General features: G+C 45.1%; 1 protein-coding gene across 1 annotated transcript in view; it reads left to right on the forward strand.

The window, feature by feature from the left end:
- ST6GALNAC5 (ST6 N-acetylgalactosaminide alpha-2,6-sialyltransferase 5) overlaps positions 1-22035 on the forward strand; it is a 144177-nt gene that overhangs the window by 108135 nt on the left and 14007 nt on the right. Inside the window, exon 4 of the mRNA XM_066597805.1 lies at positions 15921-16028. Coding sequence (XP_066453902.1) covers positions 15921-16028 — 108 coding nt within the window. The remainder of the gene's footprint in view (positions 1-15920; positions 16029-22035) is intronic.

Raw genomic sequence — 22035 nt, forward strand, 5'->3', positions numbered from 1 at the left:
AAACTCTCCTTAAAACTTTTTACCCTTTCCATGCTACGATAAATCCAAATTTCTTGAACCCGGAAACAAAACTGGCGTTCGTAAGCGCTGATCTCATGGGGCTTGCTAACCCTCCTCATAAACCACAGGTAGCATGGAAAGTTTTCTGCCTCTAAAACAGCTGTGACAACTTCCAATAACTCAAGCCTCCCTATGTCCGCGGAAGGAGCCTTTGCCCGTTACCCCTTAGGGCTTGTGGGCAGGTGTCTTCCAACTCTCCTTCTTCCGCTGTCTTCCTCATGATCCTTCTACTGCTGTTCTCTTCCCTATTCTCTTCTTGCCTGCCTTACTCTCCACCCACTTCCTATTCTAGCTCCACCCATTCCCACTAAGCTCGCTCCCACTTAACCCCTTCCTGGTCCCCTGCCCTCCAGTCCTTGGCAGCTGCATTAAGCATTCTGCTGCCTGCAAAGAGCGACTATAAAGAGCAATATGAAAAATACACTGTCCTGCCAAAAGTTATTGGATACCTGAACAAGAATCACAAGTAGAATTTGTTTCCATATGGTAATACTTTGTGGGGCCCCTTTGCCCTAATGACATCTGATCCTCTTCGTGGAATTCTTTCTTCTAATGTCTGATACACTTCAGCTGGTATTTCCCTCCATTCATCCTGCAAACGTCTGGGGAGTGCTCTCTAAGAAGATGTTCAGTACATTCAGCTGGTAACTGCGCAGTTGGTCCAATCGTAGAACATCCATATCCTCAAACCAACGTTAAACAGCGCTGGATTTGTGATGAGGCCTGTCGTCTGGTTGGAAGTATGGCCGACCATTCTCAGAGTATTGCCACATTGTTGGCAGCACATGATTGTCTAGAATGACAGGGTCACCTCCGTGTTCATGGTTTTTGTAACTACAACCAACAGACAGAGACCATGCCACGTAAAACATCCACAGACCATAACAGAACCTCCACCGTACTTAACTGTTGGCACAACACACTCAGGCAGGTGGCGTTCCCCAGGAGCCTCCTCACTCAGGTACCACCATCTAATGTGAAAATGGAGTAGTGTGATTTATCCCTCCATAGAACGTTCCTCCATTGCTCAACTGTCCAATAACCCAATGTTGAAGCTCCTTGCACCATGGTAGACCGGCCGATGCATTGCACTTCATGATGGACGGTTGTGTGCAGCGGCATATCCAGTATATCCAAAAGCATGAAGTTCTCGTCACAAACTATGGCTGGCACCCCAAGGGTCTTATGTAGCATGGCTTAGGACACCTGGCATGCTAATAAGACACGATCCATTCTACTGATGGGGGCTACAAATACTTTTGGTAAGATTGGGTATAAAGTAGCATATTGTGTCCAAATACCACGGTTGCCTATAGCTTAATCCTCACCCTATACCTCATATGACTAAGCAGACATCTGGATTTGCTTTCCGACCCCGGATTTCCACGTGCGTCTATTCTTCCTGCCCGGTGCTATATTAATGTGTAGTATTGATTAGCCAGCAGCCCTGTTATACTGATGTCGGCGCTCAGTACACAGATTACCTCGCAGAGTGCTGAGGCCGGACGCCGCGCCGTACAATCTCCCATCCAATTAAAGGCTGAATTATTCTGTTTGAACATAGAGAGAAGGTTCATTACAATTTCCCGATGCCTCGGAGTTATGTCCTGTGCAAAACGGAGCGCTGCTGAACACACAGGTTACTATTGATTTAGAGCAGGGGTGCACAAACTTTACTAGACCAAGAACTACAATCCTGTGTTATACAAATTGAGGGACGAGTATAAGAAACATATTGTATGTAGATGATATAGAATACATGTTTAACTAACATAACCAACTGTTCGGAATCACAGGGGTCCACAGTGACCCTGAACATATGGAGCATTGCTTGCACATGCGCACCCTTGCTTGATTCACTTCGATAGGACCACCAGGGATATAAGTATCTGGAAAATACAATATGCTTATGACATTAACCCCCTGGCGATATCAAACGTACGTGTATGGTGGACGTGTGCAGGGTTAATATGGAGCAGGCTTGGGAGCCAAGCTTGTGCCATATGCGGCAGGTTTTAGCTGTTTTTGACAACGGACACCCTTCTGGAACAACCGTGGTCGGAGTTCAATCTTATTGCGGCTCTTTATAATTTAACTGCCCCTGTGAATTATGACAGCGGCATTTAAATGGCTTCTAGACGTCCCCAACTGCCTTCCCGGGGATTACACTGCAGAGTGCTGTCTGGGTGTCATGAATGATTACCTATTAAGATGTGCCTGTGGCGAGGCTTAATAGGATGCCTGTAAAAATGTAGTACAAAGTAATACTACAGTATTACATTATAGGTTATGAGCAATCAAACAGTTGTAAGCTCCTGTCCCCTATGGGACTAAAAATGAAAATAAGAGTAAAAAAAAGAAAAAACTAAATTCTACACAGAACGTATTTGGTCCCACGGAGACCGCACCACCCGTTCCCATCCTCCTCCCCACTTTGTTTCCGAGGTTGTCGGGTTTTGAGCAGTATGTTTCACATCTGGTGGTCCTGACCGGAGGTGGCGAAACTGTGGACGCAAATACATAACTTGTTAAACCAGATGTTTGTAGGTCCGATATCTAAATCCCCCACAGTCTTTCTCCTGGGGGATCGCTCTCCTAGGATTAGATTCAGATCCCATAAGTTCATACAGGTTATTTGTATGGCGCAAGGATCCACATCGCCTCGAGGTGGAAATCCCCGAACCTTTCTTTTCCAGAGGTGATCAACAGAGTTTCTACAATTATGGTATTCAGACGGATACTTTAGCAACCTTGGATTAGCTATCTTGCATTCCCAGGACTACGTCACATTTCCTCTTCTACCTAAAATTCTCCCATATTTCTATTAGGTCTTGCCAGGGAGCTGATGTGGATCCTCGACGACCCTCTGTTTTATACCCTTTGTTATCCCCTCCCAATACTCCATACTAGGAGTAAAATGTTATATTAAAATCTAGTGTACGCTAAGACGACAATATGTAGCCCCCTGCGTGGGGACGTAAGAATGTAGGTTTCCGTATCATTTTTGAAAATATCCTAATAAAAACCGTTGAAACAAAAAAAAAAATGTAATTACAAAGAATAAATGGTAAAAGTTGGAAACCCCCTTTCCCCATATTTAGAATAAAAATATAGAAACAAAGCCATGTTAAAGGGGTTGTCCCGCGAAACAAAGTGGGGGTATACACTTCTGTATGGCCATATTAATGCACTTTGTAATGTACATTGTGCATTAATTATGAGCCATACAGAAGTTATTCACTTACCTGTTCCGTTGCTGGCGTCCTCGTCTCCATGGTGCCGTCTAATTTTGAGCATCTAATCGTCCGATTAGACGCGCTTGCGCAGTCCGGTCTTCTTTCTTCTGAATGGGGCCGCTCGTGCCGGAGAGCGGCTCCTCGTAGCTCCGCCCCGTCACGTGTGCCGATTCCAACCAATCAGGAGGCTGGAATCGGCAATGGACCGCACAGAAGACCTGCTGTCCACCGAGGGTGAAGATCCCGGCGGCCATCTTCACAAGGTAAGTCAGAAGTCAACGGAGCGCGGGGATTCAGGTAAGCACTATCCGTTTTTTTTTTTTAAACCCCTGCATCGGGTTTGTCTCGCGCCGAACGGGGGGGCTATTGAAAAAAAAACAAAAAACGTTTCGGCGCGGGACAACCCCTTTAAGCATATTTGGTGCCTTTGTGCCCATGAAAGCCCGATCTATTAAAATAACACATTATTTATAGTACATGGTGATCGCCATCAGGAAGAACGGCATCTCTTCATCTACAGGAGCGGATAACATTTCCCTGGATATGGATACAAATGTGAAGAAAGTTCCTTTCATACGGGGTAATTACAGTGTTCAGACCATTAGCTAATGCAGGGTTTTCTTCTGCACTTGGTGTTTTTGTCTGTATCCCTGTAATTTGGATAGCAATGGGACAGACGCGGCGGCATGCAGCGGCGTGATATCATTAGGGGGAACAGTTGGCATGGAACCATTTTTCTGGTCTGAGGGGCATTACTGCAGAGTTCCTGTCCTTTTAGGGTGCATGCTGGAGCCAAGACCTTGTTCCCAGGAGCAAGAAAATAGTATATATGTGTTATAATGTATCTCAGCATGAACTACAAACTGTGCAAGGAGTTATATAGTGCAACCTGCGGCCCATTTACAAAGGTTGTTATGCCTGTTTCTTGTGTTAAAATGTAATGACGTTAGCTCACACCTGCCACATTCCCAAAAAGGAATACACATGTAATTTACTCTAGAAATTGGTGTAAATTAGCTGGTAAAGAATTCTGTTTGGAGGCACAGAGGAGCCGAGATGCACCCAATATCCACTCATTGTCAGTAACATCCCTCCCCTAGAAGTTGTCGGAATCGAAGGAAACTTTCGCTCTGTGATTGTAATGTTGATATAGGTAAGTGATTACAATATCGGAGCAAAAGGATAATCTATTGCATAAAAGCGAACCCTTGTAGGGAGGTTCTAGTACACTGTTGTACCGACTCTTGCTTAGATACAAGATATGATACGGGGGGCATGGAGGCTCTAGTACTTTTTTGTGCCGCCTCTAGCTTGGATACAAGATATGATGTGGTCCGACAGGGAGGCTCTAGTACCCTTTTGGGCTGCCTCTAGCTTAGATACAAGATGTGATATGGGTGGGCATGGAGGCTCTAGTACCCTGTTGTACCACCTCTAGCTTGGATACAAGATGTGTTCTAAAGACCACTACCCATGCCTACTAATACCTGTAGGGAAAATGACACTGCAAAAAGGACCTTGCAACTATCTGCAGAGACTTTGAAGACTTCGGCAGGAAGGTGAAGGGACTAGGTCTTCTCATCCATTCTCCCAGTCGATGGCCATGGAGTAAGGAGATATAATAGGATTTTAGAGGTGAACAACTGGCTACGTTGATAGATTTCTAGACCATGGAATGAATTACCTATATGATGGACTCCTTGCTAGAGACGGGTGGCACCTTACAAAGACAGGTAAGAATATATTTGGCAGATGTCTTGCTTCACTCATTAGGAGAGCTTTAAACTAGAACAATATGGGAAGGGAAGTAAAAGGCCAGGTAAAAATATATAGCTAATTAATACATCTGAGACCCTTGCTATTAGAAGTGGACAGAAATAACAAAAACGAAATATTCAGAAGGAAAGTAGAAGAGCAAGAGACACGGATCACAAACTAAAATGTTTTTACACAAATGCCTGGAGCATGGGAAACAAAGAAGAGGAGTTGGAGCTCCGAACACAGGAAGAGAAACATGATGTCATCGGCATCACGGAAACTTGGTGGAATGATGCACATAATTGAAATACAAGGCTTGAAGGATACAACTTATTTATAAGAAACAGACCTAATAAAAGGGGAGGTGGTGTTGTTTTGTATGTTAGGAAAACATTAATCTCCACAGAGATTCATGCTTCAGAGCTGGGAGTTCTGTCGAAACTTTTTGGGTAAGAATACAAGGAGAGAACAACAGAAAGGACACCATTGTAGGCATTTACTATAGACCGCCTGGACAAGCAGAAGATATGGATGAACTCTTTCTACATCAGATGGCCAAGCTCTCAAAAAAGCACAACATAGTGATCATGGGAGATTGTACCTATCAGACATTTGTTGGGAATCTCTCTCAGGTAAAAGTAATGGATCCAACAAATTCTTATCTGCTCTTGCTGACAACTAGAGATGAGCGAACGTGTTCGGCTCCGCCCCTTTTCGCCCGAGCACCGAACTTTTGCGAGCAATTCCGTGCTCGGGCGAAAAAAGTTCGGGGGTCGCCGTGGCAGCGCGGGGGGGTGCGGCGGGGAGTGGGGGGGAGAGGGAGAGAGAGAGGGCTCCCCCCTGTTCCCCGCTGCTGCCGCCCGCGCCGCCGCGCCTCTCCCCGCCCCCCGGCGCCGGCCGAATCTTTACGCGCGGACACTGAAGTCCTCGCTAAAGCCGGTGTCTGGGTGCGTAAGTGTTCGTTAAGAACACGTTCGCTCATCTCTACTGACAACTTAATCTTCCAAAAGGTCGAAGAGAAAACAAGGGGATCTGCTATCTTGGACCTAATGCTTACCAACAGGAAGGCAATGGTTGAGGAGGTAAGAGTGGCTGGGACCTTAGGAGGCAGTGGTCATGATATCCTTGGATGCGGATAACAAGGGGAGGAAGACCTGAGAAAACTCAGACCTCAAGGCTGGATTTCAGAAAGGCTGATTTTAATTAACTCAGAAAGAGGGTAGGAAGAATCCAATGGCTGGATGTTCTTAAGGACAGAAATGTCCAAGAAGGTTGGGAAATATTGCAAAATGAGATTCTCAAAGAACAATCTTTAACAATCCCTAAAAAAAGGAAGAATGGGAAGCATTTAAAGAGGCCAGGATGGATGAACACAGAACTTAAATACATGCTAAAAATGTAAAAAAGAAATGATTATCAAATAGAAAGAGGGGGAGGGGATATCTAAAGAGGAATATAATGTGGTCTGCAGAAACTGTTGGGCAAGTGTCAGAAAAGCTAATAATGAATTGAGCCTTGCAACAGAGGCCAAAAGCAATTAGAATGATTTTGGGGGTATGTCAAAAGCAGAAGAACAGTCTAAGATGCTCTAGGATGTTTACAGGATGAAAATGGTGAATTGGTTAACAATTATTTTGAGAATTGAGAATTGAGTAATTGCTGAACCACTCACTGTAATTTTTGAAAATTCCTCGAGAACAAGAGAAGTCCCAGAAGATAGGAGAAGAGCAAATGTTGTCCTTATCTTCAAAAAAGGGAAGAAGGTGGACCCAGGAAACTACAGGCCTGTGAGCCTGACTTCTATATCGGGAAAGATCTTTGAACAAATTATTAAACAGCATGTATGCAAGTTCTTGGATGAGAATAGAGTAATTAACCAGAGCCAGCATGGGTTTGTAATAAACAGGTCATGCCAGACTAATCTAATTTTCATCTATGGCAGAATCACCGACTGGGTTGATCAGGGAAGTGCAGTAGATATAGCTTATCTTGACTTTATTAAAGCATTTGACAAAGTGGAAAAAAGGACCAAATATGGGATTGACAAGGCAACTATTAGGCTGCCTGTCCACGGGCGTTATTGAATTTCGTTCCCTGCGGCGATAATCCAGCCGCGGGGAATGCAGTGCACGCTTTCCATAGCTTTGCTACTAAAAGCACAGACCCCCTGTCCACGAGCAGAGAATCCTAGTGATCCTCCGCTCACGGGTGGCAAATCACAGCATACTGCGAATTGCCACGATTCTCTGCGGTCAACCTATTTGTCAGATAGGCTGACAGCGGAGATCCGTCTGCCGGCTCCTGCTCCCGGGTGGTGGCTACCGCAGCGGATCTCCGCCGCAGGATACCGCAACGCCCGTGGACAGGCAGCCTTAGGTGGATTTAAAACTGGCTAAATGATCTTACTCAAAGGGTGGTTATAAATGGCTGCACATGCAACTGGAAGAATGTATCAAGTGGGGACCACATGGCTCTGTCCTGGGTGCAGTGGTGTTCAACATTTTTATAAATGATCTAAATAGGGGAATTGAGGGGAAACTGATCAAATTTGCAGACAGTACAAAGCTAGGAGGGATAGCTAACACTAGAGAAGAGAGAAAAAAATTCAAAAAGATCTTGAATAGTGGGCAGTGACTAACAGAATGGTATTTAACAAGGAGAAATACAAAGTCCTACATCTGGGCAAGAAAAATGAAAAAAAGAACATACAGAATGGGAGGAATTAGGCTAAGCAGCAGTACATGTGAAAAAGACTTTGGTATACTTATACATGACTGACTGAACATGAGTCAACAATATGATGCAGCAGCAAAAAAGGCAAACACAATTCTGGGATGTATTAAGAGGAGCATAGAGTCTAGATCACGTGAGGTAATTATCCCTCTCTACTCTTCCTTAGGCAGACCTCATCTGGAATATTTTGTCCAGTTCTAGGCACCCCAATTTTAAAAAGGCATTGACTAATTGAAGCAAGTTCAAAGAAGAGCTATCAGGATGATTAGCAGTCCCTGTCATGTGGAACGGTTAAAGGATCTGGAAATGTTTAGAAAAAACTTTTGGACAGTGAGGGTGATCAATGAGTAGAACAGGTTCCTTTATTGGAAGTCTTCAAACATAGGCTGGACAGATATCTGTCTGAAATGATTTAATGAATGGAAGGGAGGGCTCTTGTACCCTGTCAGGCCACCTCTAGCTTAAATACATGATGTGATACAGGTGAACATAGGGGCATACAGGTTCCATATAGTATCCTGTGGCATATCGCTCCACATTTGCTGTAACTAAGTCTCTAGATCTTGCAAGCTCTTAGACTGTCAAAGTTGGCATCCCAGATGGTCCCATACATGTTCTATTGGCGATAAATTTGGTGACCGGGCAGGCCACCCAAGTGTGGCAATCTTGTGGAGGAATACCTGTGACACCCTTGTGCGTGTGGCCGAGCATTATCCTACTGGAAAATGCCTCATGGAAGCCGCCATGAGAGGAACACGTGGCTGCAGGATGTCCTGAACATATCGCTGAGCTGTCGTTGTCCCTCATTCCACTACTAGGGGTGACTGACTATCGGATGCGATGGTCCTCTAGGCCATCATACCAGCAGTAGGGGCAGTGTGTTGCTCCAGCTGTGAACACTGCTGCAATCATTGTCGAAACTAGACCCATATTAGTTATTGAAGACAACCAGATTCCACTCTATAGTAGTCCAGTTTTGTTCTTCATGACACCACTACAAATGGAGGTGATGGCGGGTGGATGTCAAAGGCAATACACATAATGGGCACCATGAAACCAAATATCTTTCAGCCAAGCATGTGATCGACGTTATCCAATGGATAATGGCGATTACGTAAAAGTTAAAAGACAGTTGAAGTTTAATGCCCCTTTCTGTTTGAGCCCCGTTGTGCATACGGACATAATATTAAGGCCACAATGAGTAGGTTTCTGAACACGGGATAAATGGGGGGATCCATTTTGGGGTGAAAGTCTTAATTTATGTGTTTGCTGTGCAAAAAAAAGCTGTTTTTGAAACGACACAATTGCCAAAAAAATGAAAATCTTAATTTTTTCCTTCTGCTTTGCTCAGATTCATTAAAAAATTGTGGGGTAAGGGGTCTAGGTGTCAAAATGTGGGCATTTGTGGGAATTCTCCATCGTTTTGGCGCTCAAGGGCTCTACAAGTGGGCTATGGGGCCTGAAGCACCTTTAAGAAAAATATCTGTTCTGAAAACCACCAGCTGCTCCTTTCGGTTTGGGCCCCATTGTGAATACGGAAATACGATTAGGGCCACAATGGGTATGTTTCTGAACACAGGACAAACGGGTATGCATTTCGCGTGCAAATCCTCATTATCATGTGCACTACAGAAAAAAATCCTGTTTTTTTACACCCTCAGTGGCAGGTCCACTGCCCATAGCGATATAGCCTGGAAGATATCTGGGCTATGTTTCATAAGCTGTTGCAGTGTGCTCTGCCTGCACAGACCCACACACAATAGTGCAGGACTTTAAAAAAAAGCAGGAAGATATTCCCGATCTGCCAGCATCTTCATACTTCTTTTTTTAAACTACTGCACTGCTTTGTTCACAGGTTGCTACGGAGACCATCGGCTTGTCAGAAGCCAGCCGATGGTCTCAGTGGCAGTGAGAGCTGGTGTTTGGCTGTCAGAGGATAGCCGGGCACCAGCTCTTACACAGCAGAGAATGGAGAAAACCACAGATCTCTGTTGTTTAACCCTTTACATGCCGCGGTCTATGCAACTGCAGCATGTGAATGGGCAGTCACCATTGGACCCTTGCAATGTGATCAGGGAGTCCTGATGGGTCTCTGTGGAAGTCCCCTAAAGGGACAAAAATTTTAAAAAAGTAAAAAAAATAAAATAAATAAAAACGCAAAAACACCACCTTTCTCCCTTTACTTTGTAAAAAATTACAAACAAAGTTACACATGTGGTCATCCGTAATGACCCAGAGAAGGAAGTTAGTACATTATTCAACCCCTTATTGACGCGGCCCCCTTTTTTTCCCCCTTTTTCATTTTTTCATCCCCTCTTTTAAAAAATCATAACTCCTTCATTTATCCATTGGCGTCGCTGTCTGAGGGCTTGTTTTTTGCGGGACGAGTTGTATTTTTCAGTGGTGCTATTTAAAGTACCATATAATGTACTGAAAAACTTTTACAAAATTTTAAGTGGAGTAAAATGAAAAAAAAACGACATTCCGCCATCTTTCAAAGCGTCTTGTTTCTACGGAGCACAAACTGCAACAAAAACGACATGATAACTTTATTCTATGGGTCGGTACGATTACTACGATACCAAACTTGTATAGCTTTTTTTTTTTGCTGTAGTACTTGTATTTTTTTACAAAGAGATTTAATTTTTAAAAATTATTTTCTGCTGCATCTTCTGCGCACAATAACTTTTTAATTTTTCCGTTAACGTGGTTGAGCGATGGCTCATTTTTTGCGTGATGTCCTGTAGTTTACGTTAGTACTAATAAGAAATACATACGACTTTTTGATCACTTTTTATTGCATTTTTTCTGGGAGACAGGGTGACTTAAAAAGTGCATTTCTGGCGTTCTTTATTTTTTTGGATTACGTTCACCGTGCGGGGTGAATAATGGACGACTTTAATAGATCGGACTTTTATGGACGCTGCAATACCAAATATGCATTTTTCTTTTATGATTTAGATTTTTTTATTAGAGATATGGCAAAAGGGCGGTGATTTAAAGTTTCATTACTTTTTTTTTGCAATTAATAAAACTTTTTTTGATCTTTTTTTCACTTTTTTTGTAAGCTGCCCTGGAAGACCACAACTAGCGATGCTTTGATCGTTCCTGCAGTATGACGTAATGCTGTACGATTGCAGTTATTGCCCGCGGGTGTCAACTGTAATAAACAGCTGACGCCCGCGCTGTATGAAGAAATGTTACGCCGTGATCTCTCTTCATACATACCCCGACGTTGCAGGACATAAATGTACATCCTAGAGCAGAAAGAGGTTAATCTGCAGGGTGCACAGCATGGGAAAAAATTTAAACGTGGCAAAAATAGCTAATTTAGCCTACTTCACCATACAAACAATGGATTGGAAAGTGATCAAAATTCTGCACAGATCAATAAATGGTACTAAAAAAAGTACAACTCATCTCGCAAAATAAAACCCCTTACACAGCTCCCATGATAAAAATGTAAAATGCTAGGGGTATCTGAATGCAACGATAAAAAAAATAATGATTTTGTTGTTTTTTTTTACTGTAAAAAAGTAGCAAAAAAGAAAAAAAACTATTACAATTTGGTATGGGCATAATCGTACCGGCCTGTAGAATTACTGTAATACATTATTTATACTGCTCAGAGAATGCAGTAAAAAATAAAAATAAAAAACATGCCAGAATTACAGATTTTGTTCATCTTGCCACTAGAAAAAATGAAATAAAAAGCTATCAAAATTTTACATGTTCCTAAAAATTAGATAGATGAAGACTGGAGTTCATCCTGCAAAAAACACGGCCTTCTGGGGCTCCGGCAATGGAAAAATAAAATTAATACGGCTCTTTGAATGTGGCGACACAAAACCAAACCTTTAAGAAAAAAAAATGTTTTAAATGTACAAAAATAGCAAAACATAAAAACGTATAAACTCGGTATCGCCGGAATCGGGTGACTCAGAGAATAATGTTATCACACTATTTATTCTGCACGCTGAACGCCGTTAAAGTGAAATCCAAAAAACAAATGGCTGAATTTCTTTTTTTTCCCCCAATCTACCTACAAATGTTTTTACAAAAGTTATGCAATACATTATATATACCCAAAAATGATGCCATCAAAAGTACAACTTGTCCCGCAAAAAACAAGCCCTCACATGGCCGTGTCAGTGGAAAAATGAAAAAGTTATGGCTCTTGGAACGCAACTGCAAAATTAGTTGAAATTAAATGATTGGCCCATTTAAAAAACCTGCCCTGGTGGGTCTGACAGGGGGGTGGGAAACCCGCCACTCAAGGGGTTAAAGAACCTGCCCTGGTGGGTCTGACAGGGGGGTAGGAAACCCGCCACTCAAGGGGTTAAAGAACCTGCCCTGGTGGGTCTGACAGGGGGGTAAGAAACCCGTCACTCAAGGGGTTAAAGAACCTGCCCTGGTGGGTCTGACAGGGGGGTAAGAAACCCGCCACTCAAGGGGTTAAAGAACCTGCCCTGGTGGGTCTGACAGGGGGGTAAGAAACCCGCCACTCAAGGGGGTTATTTGCAAAAATATCAAGTTTTATTTTTTCTCCTCTAAATTGCATTCATTCCCGAAAAGAAACAGCGGCGTCAAAACACTCCTGACCCCCTCAGTGAACACATTCAAATGTGTATTTTTTTAAATGGGGTCATTTGTGGGGGTCTCTATCATTCTGACACCCTTGACTCTTTGCAATCTTGGCTTGGTGTGGGAAAACAAAATGTTCCTCAAAATGTTAACAATCAATGTTAAACTTGTACATCTTCTAAATGTGCGTCCAGAAAAGCGTAAACAGATGGAAATTGTTATCTTATCAAAATTTTGTACAGTATGTTTGCACATATTTGAGATTGCAGTTGAAAATGTGAAAAAGTGACAATTTTTTCCCAATTTTCCCAATTTTGGTGCTTTTAATAAATGTATGCAAATTCTATCAGTCTATTTTTACCACCTAAATGAAGTACAACATGTGACGAAAAAACAATGTCAGAATCACTGGGATATGCAAAACCTTTACGGTGTCATTCTGTGTTAAAATTTGGCCTGGTCACTAAGGCACAAACAGGTTTGGACACTAAGGGGTGAATTGTATAACTGTTGACGTTTATTGTGCAAAGTTTAGTCTGAGTGTTGTAACAGTCTCTGTTGTGGTCCTCGTGGTCATTGTGTGATTAGTCTTGATCCTAGTCATAGAGGCCATTTTGAAGGTTTAGCTAACCGGCCACTGTGCTGGATATGTCTGATGGATGGATGGTAGGTCACATCTTGCTCTGCAGGATGGTGCCTGTGTTTGGTAAAAATGGCAGTGTAGCACAACAGTGGAGTGCTTTGATTGCAATGGTGGAGGATGCAAGCAAGTACAAGAGGTCCATACAAGATTGGGTGCAGCCTGAGGTGAGAGCCACGAGAGAGCGTTAGAGCCTGTTCTGGAAGAGGTTGGATGCAGCCTCAAGGTGTGAGCTTCAAGAAAGCTCTGGAACCTCTTGGTCAGAGCTGAGAGTTCCCGGATAGTCTGGATTGTCAAGCTGAGTGAGCTCCGGCCCGGATGTGGTGAGAGTGAGAAAGGCGACCGTAGAAGTTGTAAGGACCTTCCATTATGAACTGTTGAGTATGTTCATGTTGTCACGTCAGGTCTGTGGAGTACATAGAGAGACTGTAACGTGATCCTGCAAGGGCTGACAAGCTGGGACAGTGTTGCCAGGTTCTAGAGCCAACGTTGCCAAGTACGGATACTGTGGTGCTTTGGGTTTAGGGCCCAGTCCTTGCTCTTCAGGATGTAGTTGCCATTGGCTTGGAAAAGCTCCTGAGCCACACAGTGTCCGGTGCTTGTGACTCTGACCACAACATTGACCCCATATCTGCTACATGGCAGAGGTTGTATAGGCCAAACAGCTTCCTGGGCCAGCCATGGTTAATTTCCACAGTGCAGAAGCTCAGAGCGCAGGACACTACGGCTCTGCTTTCAGCAATAGCTGGGTATAGTAATGGGCAATCGTAGGGCATGTGAACAGGGGACACTGGTTGACTTCAGGATGCCTGTAGCGTCACTCTATAGGTGAATACACACATGAATTACAATGGCCAAGGAGAGGCCATCAAAACGTCAAAGAATTGCAGCCCAAGGTCAATAGAAGTCGGAAGAACACTGTACTTGTGTCACGGCTCTGCTCTGGGGAAATCCAGTCAAAATGCTATTCTGATTCGTAAGCGAAACATGTGAAGAGTTAACGCTAGTGCCGTCTCTAATTTCGAGAACTACCGATTTTCAGAATGTAAGGACTCTAGTTTCAGAATCAAATGTCTCTTTAGTGATCACATCCCTTTGGTACTACACAGAGATTTCTGCTACTGGAAACCTGACAACATTTTAACCCATTAAAGACCAAGCGCTGTAAATTTACGGCGCTTGGCCCAGGGCAATTGTAAAAATATGGCAGGGGAATTAAAGCCCCTGCTTCTGCAATCAATCAGAAGCAGGTCGGGTTCTCAGCTGTTAGTCACAGCTGAGAAACTAAAGGAGAAGGCAGGAGGGGGTTTTAACCCCTTCTGCCTTCTCCTTTCCCAAGTACACAGCGCTCAATGAGTGCTGTGTACTAAAAAGTGAAAGTAGAAGTGTTTCTTCCACTATGCGAGCTGGCGGTTACATGACCGCCACGATCCCCTGTCAGAGCAGAGCTGCAGGGTCCCAGCAGACTCTGATGTTTTCCCCTGTAACTGGTGCTCCTATGGATGTGAATGTCCCCAGAGGTCTTATATGACGTCATGGGGGACGTAGATAGTAAAAAAAAATTCACATAAAGAAGTAAAACAAAATTACAGAAAAAAATAATCTATGCATAAAAAAGAAAATAACTCAAAGCCGACACCAACCAAAACCATCGCTATATGCGCCCTGTAATTCAAAACCATACATATTATATATCAAAACATCCCAAAAAAATGTGGAACCCGTTCCCATACTTCATTTTAATGTAAATATACTACTTAATATATTTATAACATTTATAGTTTTTTTTTTTAAGTAGTATATTTACCCCCAGTAAAACAAAAAAACGGGGGGAAAAGTCAGTGAAAAAGATATTAAAAAAATAGTCCTAAATGTCACGGAAAAAAAAGGTAGCAAAATAATTTTGGTAGCTGAAGGAAAAAAAATAGTGCAGTTAAACCGCCACATGGGTAAAATCCCTAAAAAGTGTCTGGTCCTTAAAGGGGTTGTCCCGCGAAAGCAAGTGGGGGTATACACTTCTGTATGGCCATATTAATGCACTTTGTAATATACATCGTGCATTAAATATGAGCCATACAGAAGTTATTCACTTACCTGTTCCGTTGCTAGCGTCCTCGTCTCCATGGTGCCGTCTAATTTCAGCGTCTAATCGCCCGATTAGACGCGCTTGCGCAGTCCGGTCTTCTCCCTGGTGAATGGGGCCGCTCGTGCCGGAGAGCTGGTCCTCGTAGCTCCGCCCCGTCACGTGTGCCGATTCCAGCCAATCAGGAGGCTGGAATCGGCAATGGACCGCACAGAGCCCACGGTGCACCATGGGAGAAGACCCGCGGTGCATCGTGGGTGAAGATCCCGGCGGCCATCTTGCTTAAGGTAAGGAAGAAGTCGCCGCAGCGCGGGGATTCGGGTAAGTACTAAACGTTTTTTTTTTTTAACCCATGCATTGGGTTTGTCTCGCGCCGAACGGGGGGCCTATTGAAAAAAAAAAAAAACCTGTTTCGGCGCGGGACAACCCCTTTAAGGTACAAAACAGCCTGGTCGTTAAGGGGTTAAGCAAATGGCCATTGATGTGAACGGTCCTTTGCTTGGAACTTTATTTAGAAGGTTACTAAGGGAGCGCATTCAAAAACACACTAAAGTCAAAATACTTGGCGAGAGTTATCCATGGTGTCTGCAAAAATGGTGTAAATCGCTCCAAATATGTCAAAATAGGGGTAATGGAATAATAAGCATGCTTAACGCATTTTGTTTGATGTGCCTCCTCATGGCTGACCTACATATAGCCTGCAGCTCTGTGTTCTTGGCAGGATACCAGCACATAGTACACTCTTTGTACTCTAGAAGGAGTTGTTTCACTGTGAATAGTCTCTCCATGTCTTGTATAGTAACACGGCTATGGCTTCTTCTTGCAGGAAGGTTTCCAACACTTGGCTCAGTACGGGATGGTTCACCATGTCAATTGCATTAGAGCTCTGCGATACAATCAATGTGTATGGGATGGTTCCACCAGATTTCTGCAGGTATGTAATTACTTATCCTATGTGTACATCTAGGCAGAGTCCAACCAGATGCTGTTTATTTCTATCGTATGGGAAGAAAAAAAATTAAAAAAATTTAAAGGGCATTTGTCATAAAAAATGGCCTATTGTGTAAATTAAAGGGCTACCCCGATGACAGTTTTTCATATTCATTATGTAGCTATCTCCCCAGTATATATAAGTCAGCTAGCATTACCCTGGTTAGTCATTTCTTTCTGTCTGAAACTCTAGGCCTCTTTTTCCTCAGATGGTCATGTGATCTCAATTCTGTACACCTCAGATCTACTTGGGGTTATGTGTTCATTTTCTAGTCAATTTATCCGTCTATGTGATGCTGTTACATGTATCTACCACAGAAACTGTCTACAGAGGAACACAGACTCTCCTATCACCATTACTCATTATTAGAGGTTCCTGTCACACACGTATAATAGAGGAGATCACAGCTCATCCTCCTGACTTATGGTCTGTAGCTTATTGAGGTGAATATAGAAGGTAATGGTAATTAAAATCCCCCCCTAGCAGGCAGAAATGGTACAACCACTAGCTAATACTGTGCTGATGTGAAAGTGAAAACAAAATCTCTCACCATCAAGATGATGCCTGATAAGCATCAGACGGGGCTGCACTGAATTGAAGTAGCTGCAATACACAGAGGAGACCTCCAGAGTGTGATGGGCAATTGGGCGAGGGGGACAAAGATAGAAAAATGTGCTGGATGCTGGAGTGGTCCTTTAAGTATATTTTTAAAGAATCTTTGGTGATTTATTTTTCAATGACGCAATCTAAGTTATAAATAAATACCCTGAAATCTTGCAGTTTTCACACTGACCACTAAGCTTAATAATAAAATGTCATTTCTTGTTCTATAGAGAGAACGTCTCAGGCGTCTACTCATTATCATCACAGGATTACACTGAGAGGCGACTCCTACACACACTTGTGTCAAAATAAAGCCCCATTTACACGGGACGAATGTCGGGCAAACGATGGCTGACCCTTGTCCCTGTGTGTACTCACTCCCATGCTGTCACACAGGAGCGAATACTGCTGGCTCTCTGACACAGCGAAAGCAAGGGGGGCCGGGACGGCTAGATGAGATTTCTTTCCTCACTCTCCCCCGCCCCCCTCCATTCACCTTAGCAGCTGCTGTTCAGTAGTGAACGGCTGCTGTTTACTCTGAACGATCAGCGTTCGGGATTTTAAGCTGCATAAAACCCTGAATGCTGATCGCTCAGTGTAAACAGCGGCTCTCAGAGGCTCCTTGTGTGCAGTGACCTCTTCTTCTGCTTGTGTAGAGCTTGTTGACCACTAGACGCCTCTACGACGCAGAGAAGAGATTTCACCCCGTTACCAGAGTCTGAGAGGGGTGCTTTATTGGGATGTGAGAAGCTGGATGGTCGTATCCATGAATTGTCCCCCACTGGGTCGTTCTGACCAGACTGTTAGGGAGTGTTGGGACCAGTGGATGTGTGAGGGCACACAAGGTGACCGGGCTCAGGACCCCCGACAGACCACCAGTAGAGAGGAGCGTCTGACCAGACTGTTAGGGGGTGTTGGGACCAGTGGATGAGGGCACACAAGGTCACCGGCCTCAGGATGCCCCCTACAGACTACCAGTAGAGAGGAGTATCTGACCAGACTTTTAGGAGGTGTTGGGACCAGTGGATGTGTGAGGGCACACAAGGTCACCGGCCTCAGGATGTCCCCTACAGACTACCAGCAGAGAGGAGCATCTGACCAGACTGTTAGGAGGTGTTGGAACCAGTGGATGCGTGACAGCACACAATATGACCGGGCTCAAGACGCCCCCTACAGACCACTAGCAGAGAGGAGCGTTTGACAAGCACAAACAGCTCTGTGTCATTATCCACCATCCAGAGACAGGTGGCCCTATTGTTCCAGGCCCCTGTGTCTGACTGAACCATTTCCAGGTCTTTGGCTGAAGAACATTTAGTGTCAAGTTGCCTATTACGTGCACGGCCTTTGACACCCACCCGCCATCGCCTCCGTTTGCAGTGGTGTTGTGAATAACAAAACTTGACGCTATGGAGTGGAACCAGGTTGTCTTCAGTGATGAATCCAGGTTTAGTTTAGGCACTGATGATGGCCATGTTTGTATGTGAAGACCTTGGGGTGAGCGCCACAATCCTGCCTTTGCAGTGGAGCGGCACATTGCCCCCTGCGGGTGTGATGGTCTGGGGGTCATCACATACAACAGTTGGTCCCCCCTAATAGTGGTACGAGGGACAATGACAGCTCAGCGGTAATTTCAGGACATCCTGCAGCCCCATGTGTTCCTCTCATGGAGGCTTCCAGCAGGATAATGCTCGGCCGCACACACAAGGGGGTCACAGGAGCCCCCACAACATTGTCACACTTCTGCGGCTGCCCGGTCACCAGATTTATCACCAATAGAAAATGTATGGGACCATCTGGGACGACAACTGCAACAGCCTACGAGTTTGTATGATCTAGAGGCTCAGTTACAGCAAATTTGGATCAGTATGCTGCAGGATACTATATGAAACCTGTATGCCTCCATGCCGGCCCATAACACCTTGCATTCAAACTAGAGGCGGCCTAACAGGGTACTAGCGCCTCCATGCCCATCCTTATCACATCTTGTATCTAAGCTAGAGGCGGTACAACAGGGTGCTAGATCCTCCATGCCCGCCTGTATCACATCTTACATCCAAGCTAGAGGAGGTACAACAGGGTACTAGAGCCTCCATGCTCCCCCGTATCACATCTTGTATCTAAGCTAGAAGTGGTACAAGAGGGTACTAGAGCCTCCATGCCTGCCTGTATCACATCTTGTATCCAAGCTAGAGGCAGTACAACAGGGTGCTAGATCCTCCATGCCCGCCTGTATCACATCTTACATCCAAGCTAGAGGAGGTACAACAGGGTACTAGAGCCTCCATGCCCCCCATATCACATCTTGTATCCAAGCTAGACATGGTACAATAGTGTACTAGAGCCTCTATGCCTGCCCGTATCACATCTTGTATCCAGGCTATAGGCGGTATAACAGGGTACTAAAGCCTCCATGCCCACCCGTATCACATCTTGTATCCAAGCTGGAGGTGGTACAACAGGGTACTAGAGCCTCCATGCTCATCTGTATCATATCTTGTATCCAAGCTAGAGGTGGTACAACAGGGTTTTAGAGTGTCCCTTCAAGTGTTCAGTTTTCCGCAATACATCACTTAGACCACCAGGAGCCCAGAGTGTAATCACTTCACACTGGCGATCAAGATTGCTACAAGAAAATTGCTGTAAAATCATGACTTTGTTTCCTGCGCTTTTTGAGTGCCAGTGCTGCATTTTCTTGCAAAAACATCACTGCTGCTTGCGATTTTCTCGCACCTTTTTCACACGATTTTTTAGTGCAAAAGTCATAAGGACTTTATAATAATAATAATCTTTATTTGTATGGCGCCAACTTATTCCGCAGCTCTTTCAGGCATGGATAAATGCAAAACAATACAACAATTACAATGTGAGATACATTGGGTTAGACACAAATGGGTTGGGGGGGTACCGGAGGTGCAGGGGGTGGGGAACACAGGCAATAGGACATTTCATGTACAGATCATTTATTAGAAGGCAAACGGGGTGGGGCACCATAGGGAGGGGCGAGGGACTAGGTCAGGAGATTTGGTATGCTTCCCTGAAGAGGTGCGTTTTTAAGGCACGTCTGACGTTTCGTGCATCGGGAATTGTCCGGATGCCTTGGGGTAGAGCATTCCAGAGGATGGGTGCTGCTCTAGTGAAGTCCTGTAGGCGAGCATGAGAGGTTCGTATTACAGGGGTGTTTAGTCTGAGGGTGTTATCCGATCGGAGTGAGCGCGCTGGGTGGTGTACTGACAGTAGGGAGGCGATGTATGGTGGCGCAGCGCCATGCAGAGCTTTGTGAGTGAGGTAGAGGAGTTTAAATTTAGTTCTGCAGTGGATGGGCAGCCAATGCAGCGACTGGCATAATGCAGAGGGGTCTGAATAACGACTGGATAGAAAAATGAGCCTAGCTGCTGCATTTAGTATGGATTGGAGCGGAGCGAGTCTAGTGCGGGGGAGGCCAATGAGTAGCGAGTTGCAGTAGTCAAGCCGGTAGTGGATGAGCGCAACCACGAGCGTCTTTAGCGTGTCCGTGGTTAGGAACGGACGTATTTTAGCAATATTTCTGAGGTGCATGTGGCATGTTTGGGCCAGAGATTGGATATGGGGGGCAAAGGAGAGGTCAGAGTCCAGTGTGACCCCAAGGCATCGGGCATGCCGTCGGGGGGTTATGATGGTGCCAGACACTGGAATAGAGATGTTGAGGGGAGGTCGGTTAGAAGGTGGAAAGACAAGGAGGTCAGTTTTAGAGAGGTTTAGTTTGAGAAAAAGGGAGGACATAGTGTTAGAGACAGCGGACAGACAGTCGGTGATATTTTGGAGGAATGGTCCAGAGATCTCACGAGAGGAGGTGTATAGTTGGGTGTCGTCAGCATAGAGATGGTATTGGAGGCCGAATCTGTGGATGGTTTGTCCAATTGGGGCAGTATAGATAGAGAAAAGTAGGGGTCCAAGGACCGAGCCCTGGGGTACCCCGACAGCGAGAGGAAGTGGAGCAGAGATAGAACCAGCAAAGGAAACACTGAAGGAGCGGTCAGAGAGGTAGGAGGAGAACCAGGAGAGAGCAGTATCCTTTAGACCAATAGAGTGGAGCATAGTGAGAAGGAGATTATGGTCGACAGTGTCAAATGCAGCAGACAGGTCAAGGAGGATTAGTAGAGAGTAATCACCTCTCGACTTTGCAGTCATCAGGTCATTTGTTACTTTTGTAAGGGCAGTTTCGGTCGAGTGTAGAGAGCGGAAACCAGACTGGAGGGGGTCGAGGAGTGAGTTGTCAGAGAGAAAGCGAGTAAGCCGGGAGTAGACCAGGCGTTCCAGTAATTTGGAGATAAAGGGGAGGTTTGAGACGGGTCGGTAGTTAGCAGCATTAGTCGGGTCCAGGGTTGGTTTTTTAAGCAGAGGGGATATAATGGAGTGTTTGAATGAGGAGGGAAACGTGCCAGAGGTTAGGGAGAGGTTGCAGATTGTGGTAAGGTGAGTAATGAGAGCTGGGGAAAGGGAGCGGAGGAGGTGAGAGGGGAGAGGGTCGCTGGCGCAGGTGGTAGGGCGGGCAGTGGAAAGGAGCCTGGAGACTTCTTTCTCTGTCGTTGGTTCTAGCGTAGATAGTGAGTAGGTGCTGGGTGTAATGCTGATGAAGCTGGGATCAGGGCTAACCATGCAGCTTTCAGAGATTTCTTTTCGAATGTGGTCGATTTTTTCTTTGAAATAGGCAGCTAGTTCTCCAGCAGTCAGGTCTGTCGCAGGGGCCTGTTCTTTGGGGCTGAGGAGGGAGTGAAAGGTCTCAAAGAGTTGTTTGGGGTTGTGGGATAGTGAGGAGACAAGGGAGGTGAAATAAACTTGTTTGGCATGGTGAAGGGCTAGGTTATACATTTTAAGCATGAATTTGAAGTGGAGGAAGTCTGCTGGCAGCTTTGACTTTCTCCACAGCTGCTCGGCGCACCTAGAGCACCGCCGGATGAAGCGTGTTTGGGACGTGAGCCAGGGTTGTCGTGGTCTACGTTTGACAGCTCGCGTCACGGGCGGTGCCACTTCATCCAGGGCACGGCTGAGGGTGGTGTGGTAGTATTCGGCTGCCAGGTTAGGGCAGGGGAGGCGAGAGATGGGCGATAGGGAGGACTGAATAGCTTCGGCAAACTGTTTAGTGCGGACAGACTGGAGGTTCCTAGAGGTGCGATAGATAGGAGGGTCAGGAGAGATGCTAGGGTGCCTGATGGAGAAAGAGAGAAGGTTGTGATCCGAGAGTGGAAGTGGGGAGTTAGTAAAGTGAGAAGCAGAGCAGAGACGGAGGAAAACTAAATCGAGAGTGTTACCATCTCTATGAGTGGGGGAGTCAGAGATTAGCGATAGGCCAAGGGAGGAGGTAAGTGTT

The sequence above is a fragment of the Eleutherodactylus coqui genome, chromosome 3, assembly GCF_035609145.1.
Source record: "Eleutherodactylus coqui strain aEleCoq1 chromosome 3, aEleCoq1.hap1, whole genome shotgun sequence".
Classification (NCBI taxonomy): domain Eukaryota; kingdom Metazoa; phylum Chordata; class Amphibia; order Anura; family Eleutherodactylidae; genus Eleutherodactylus; species Eleutherodactylus coqui.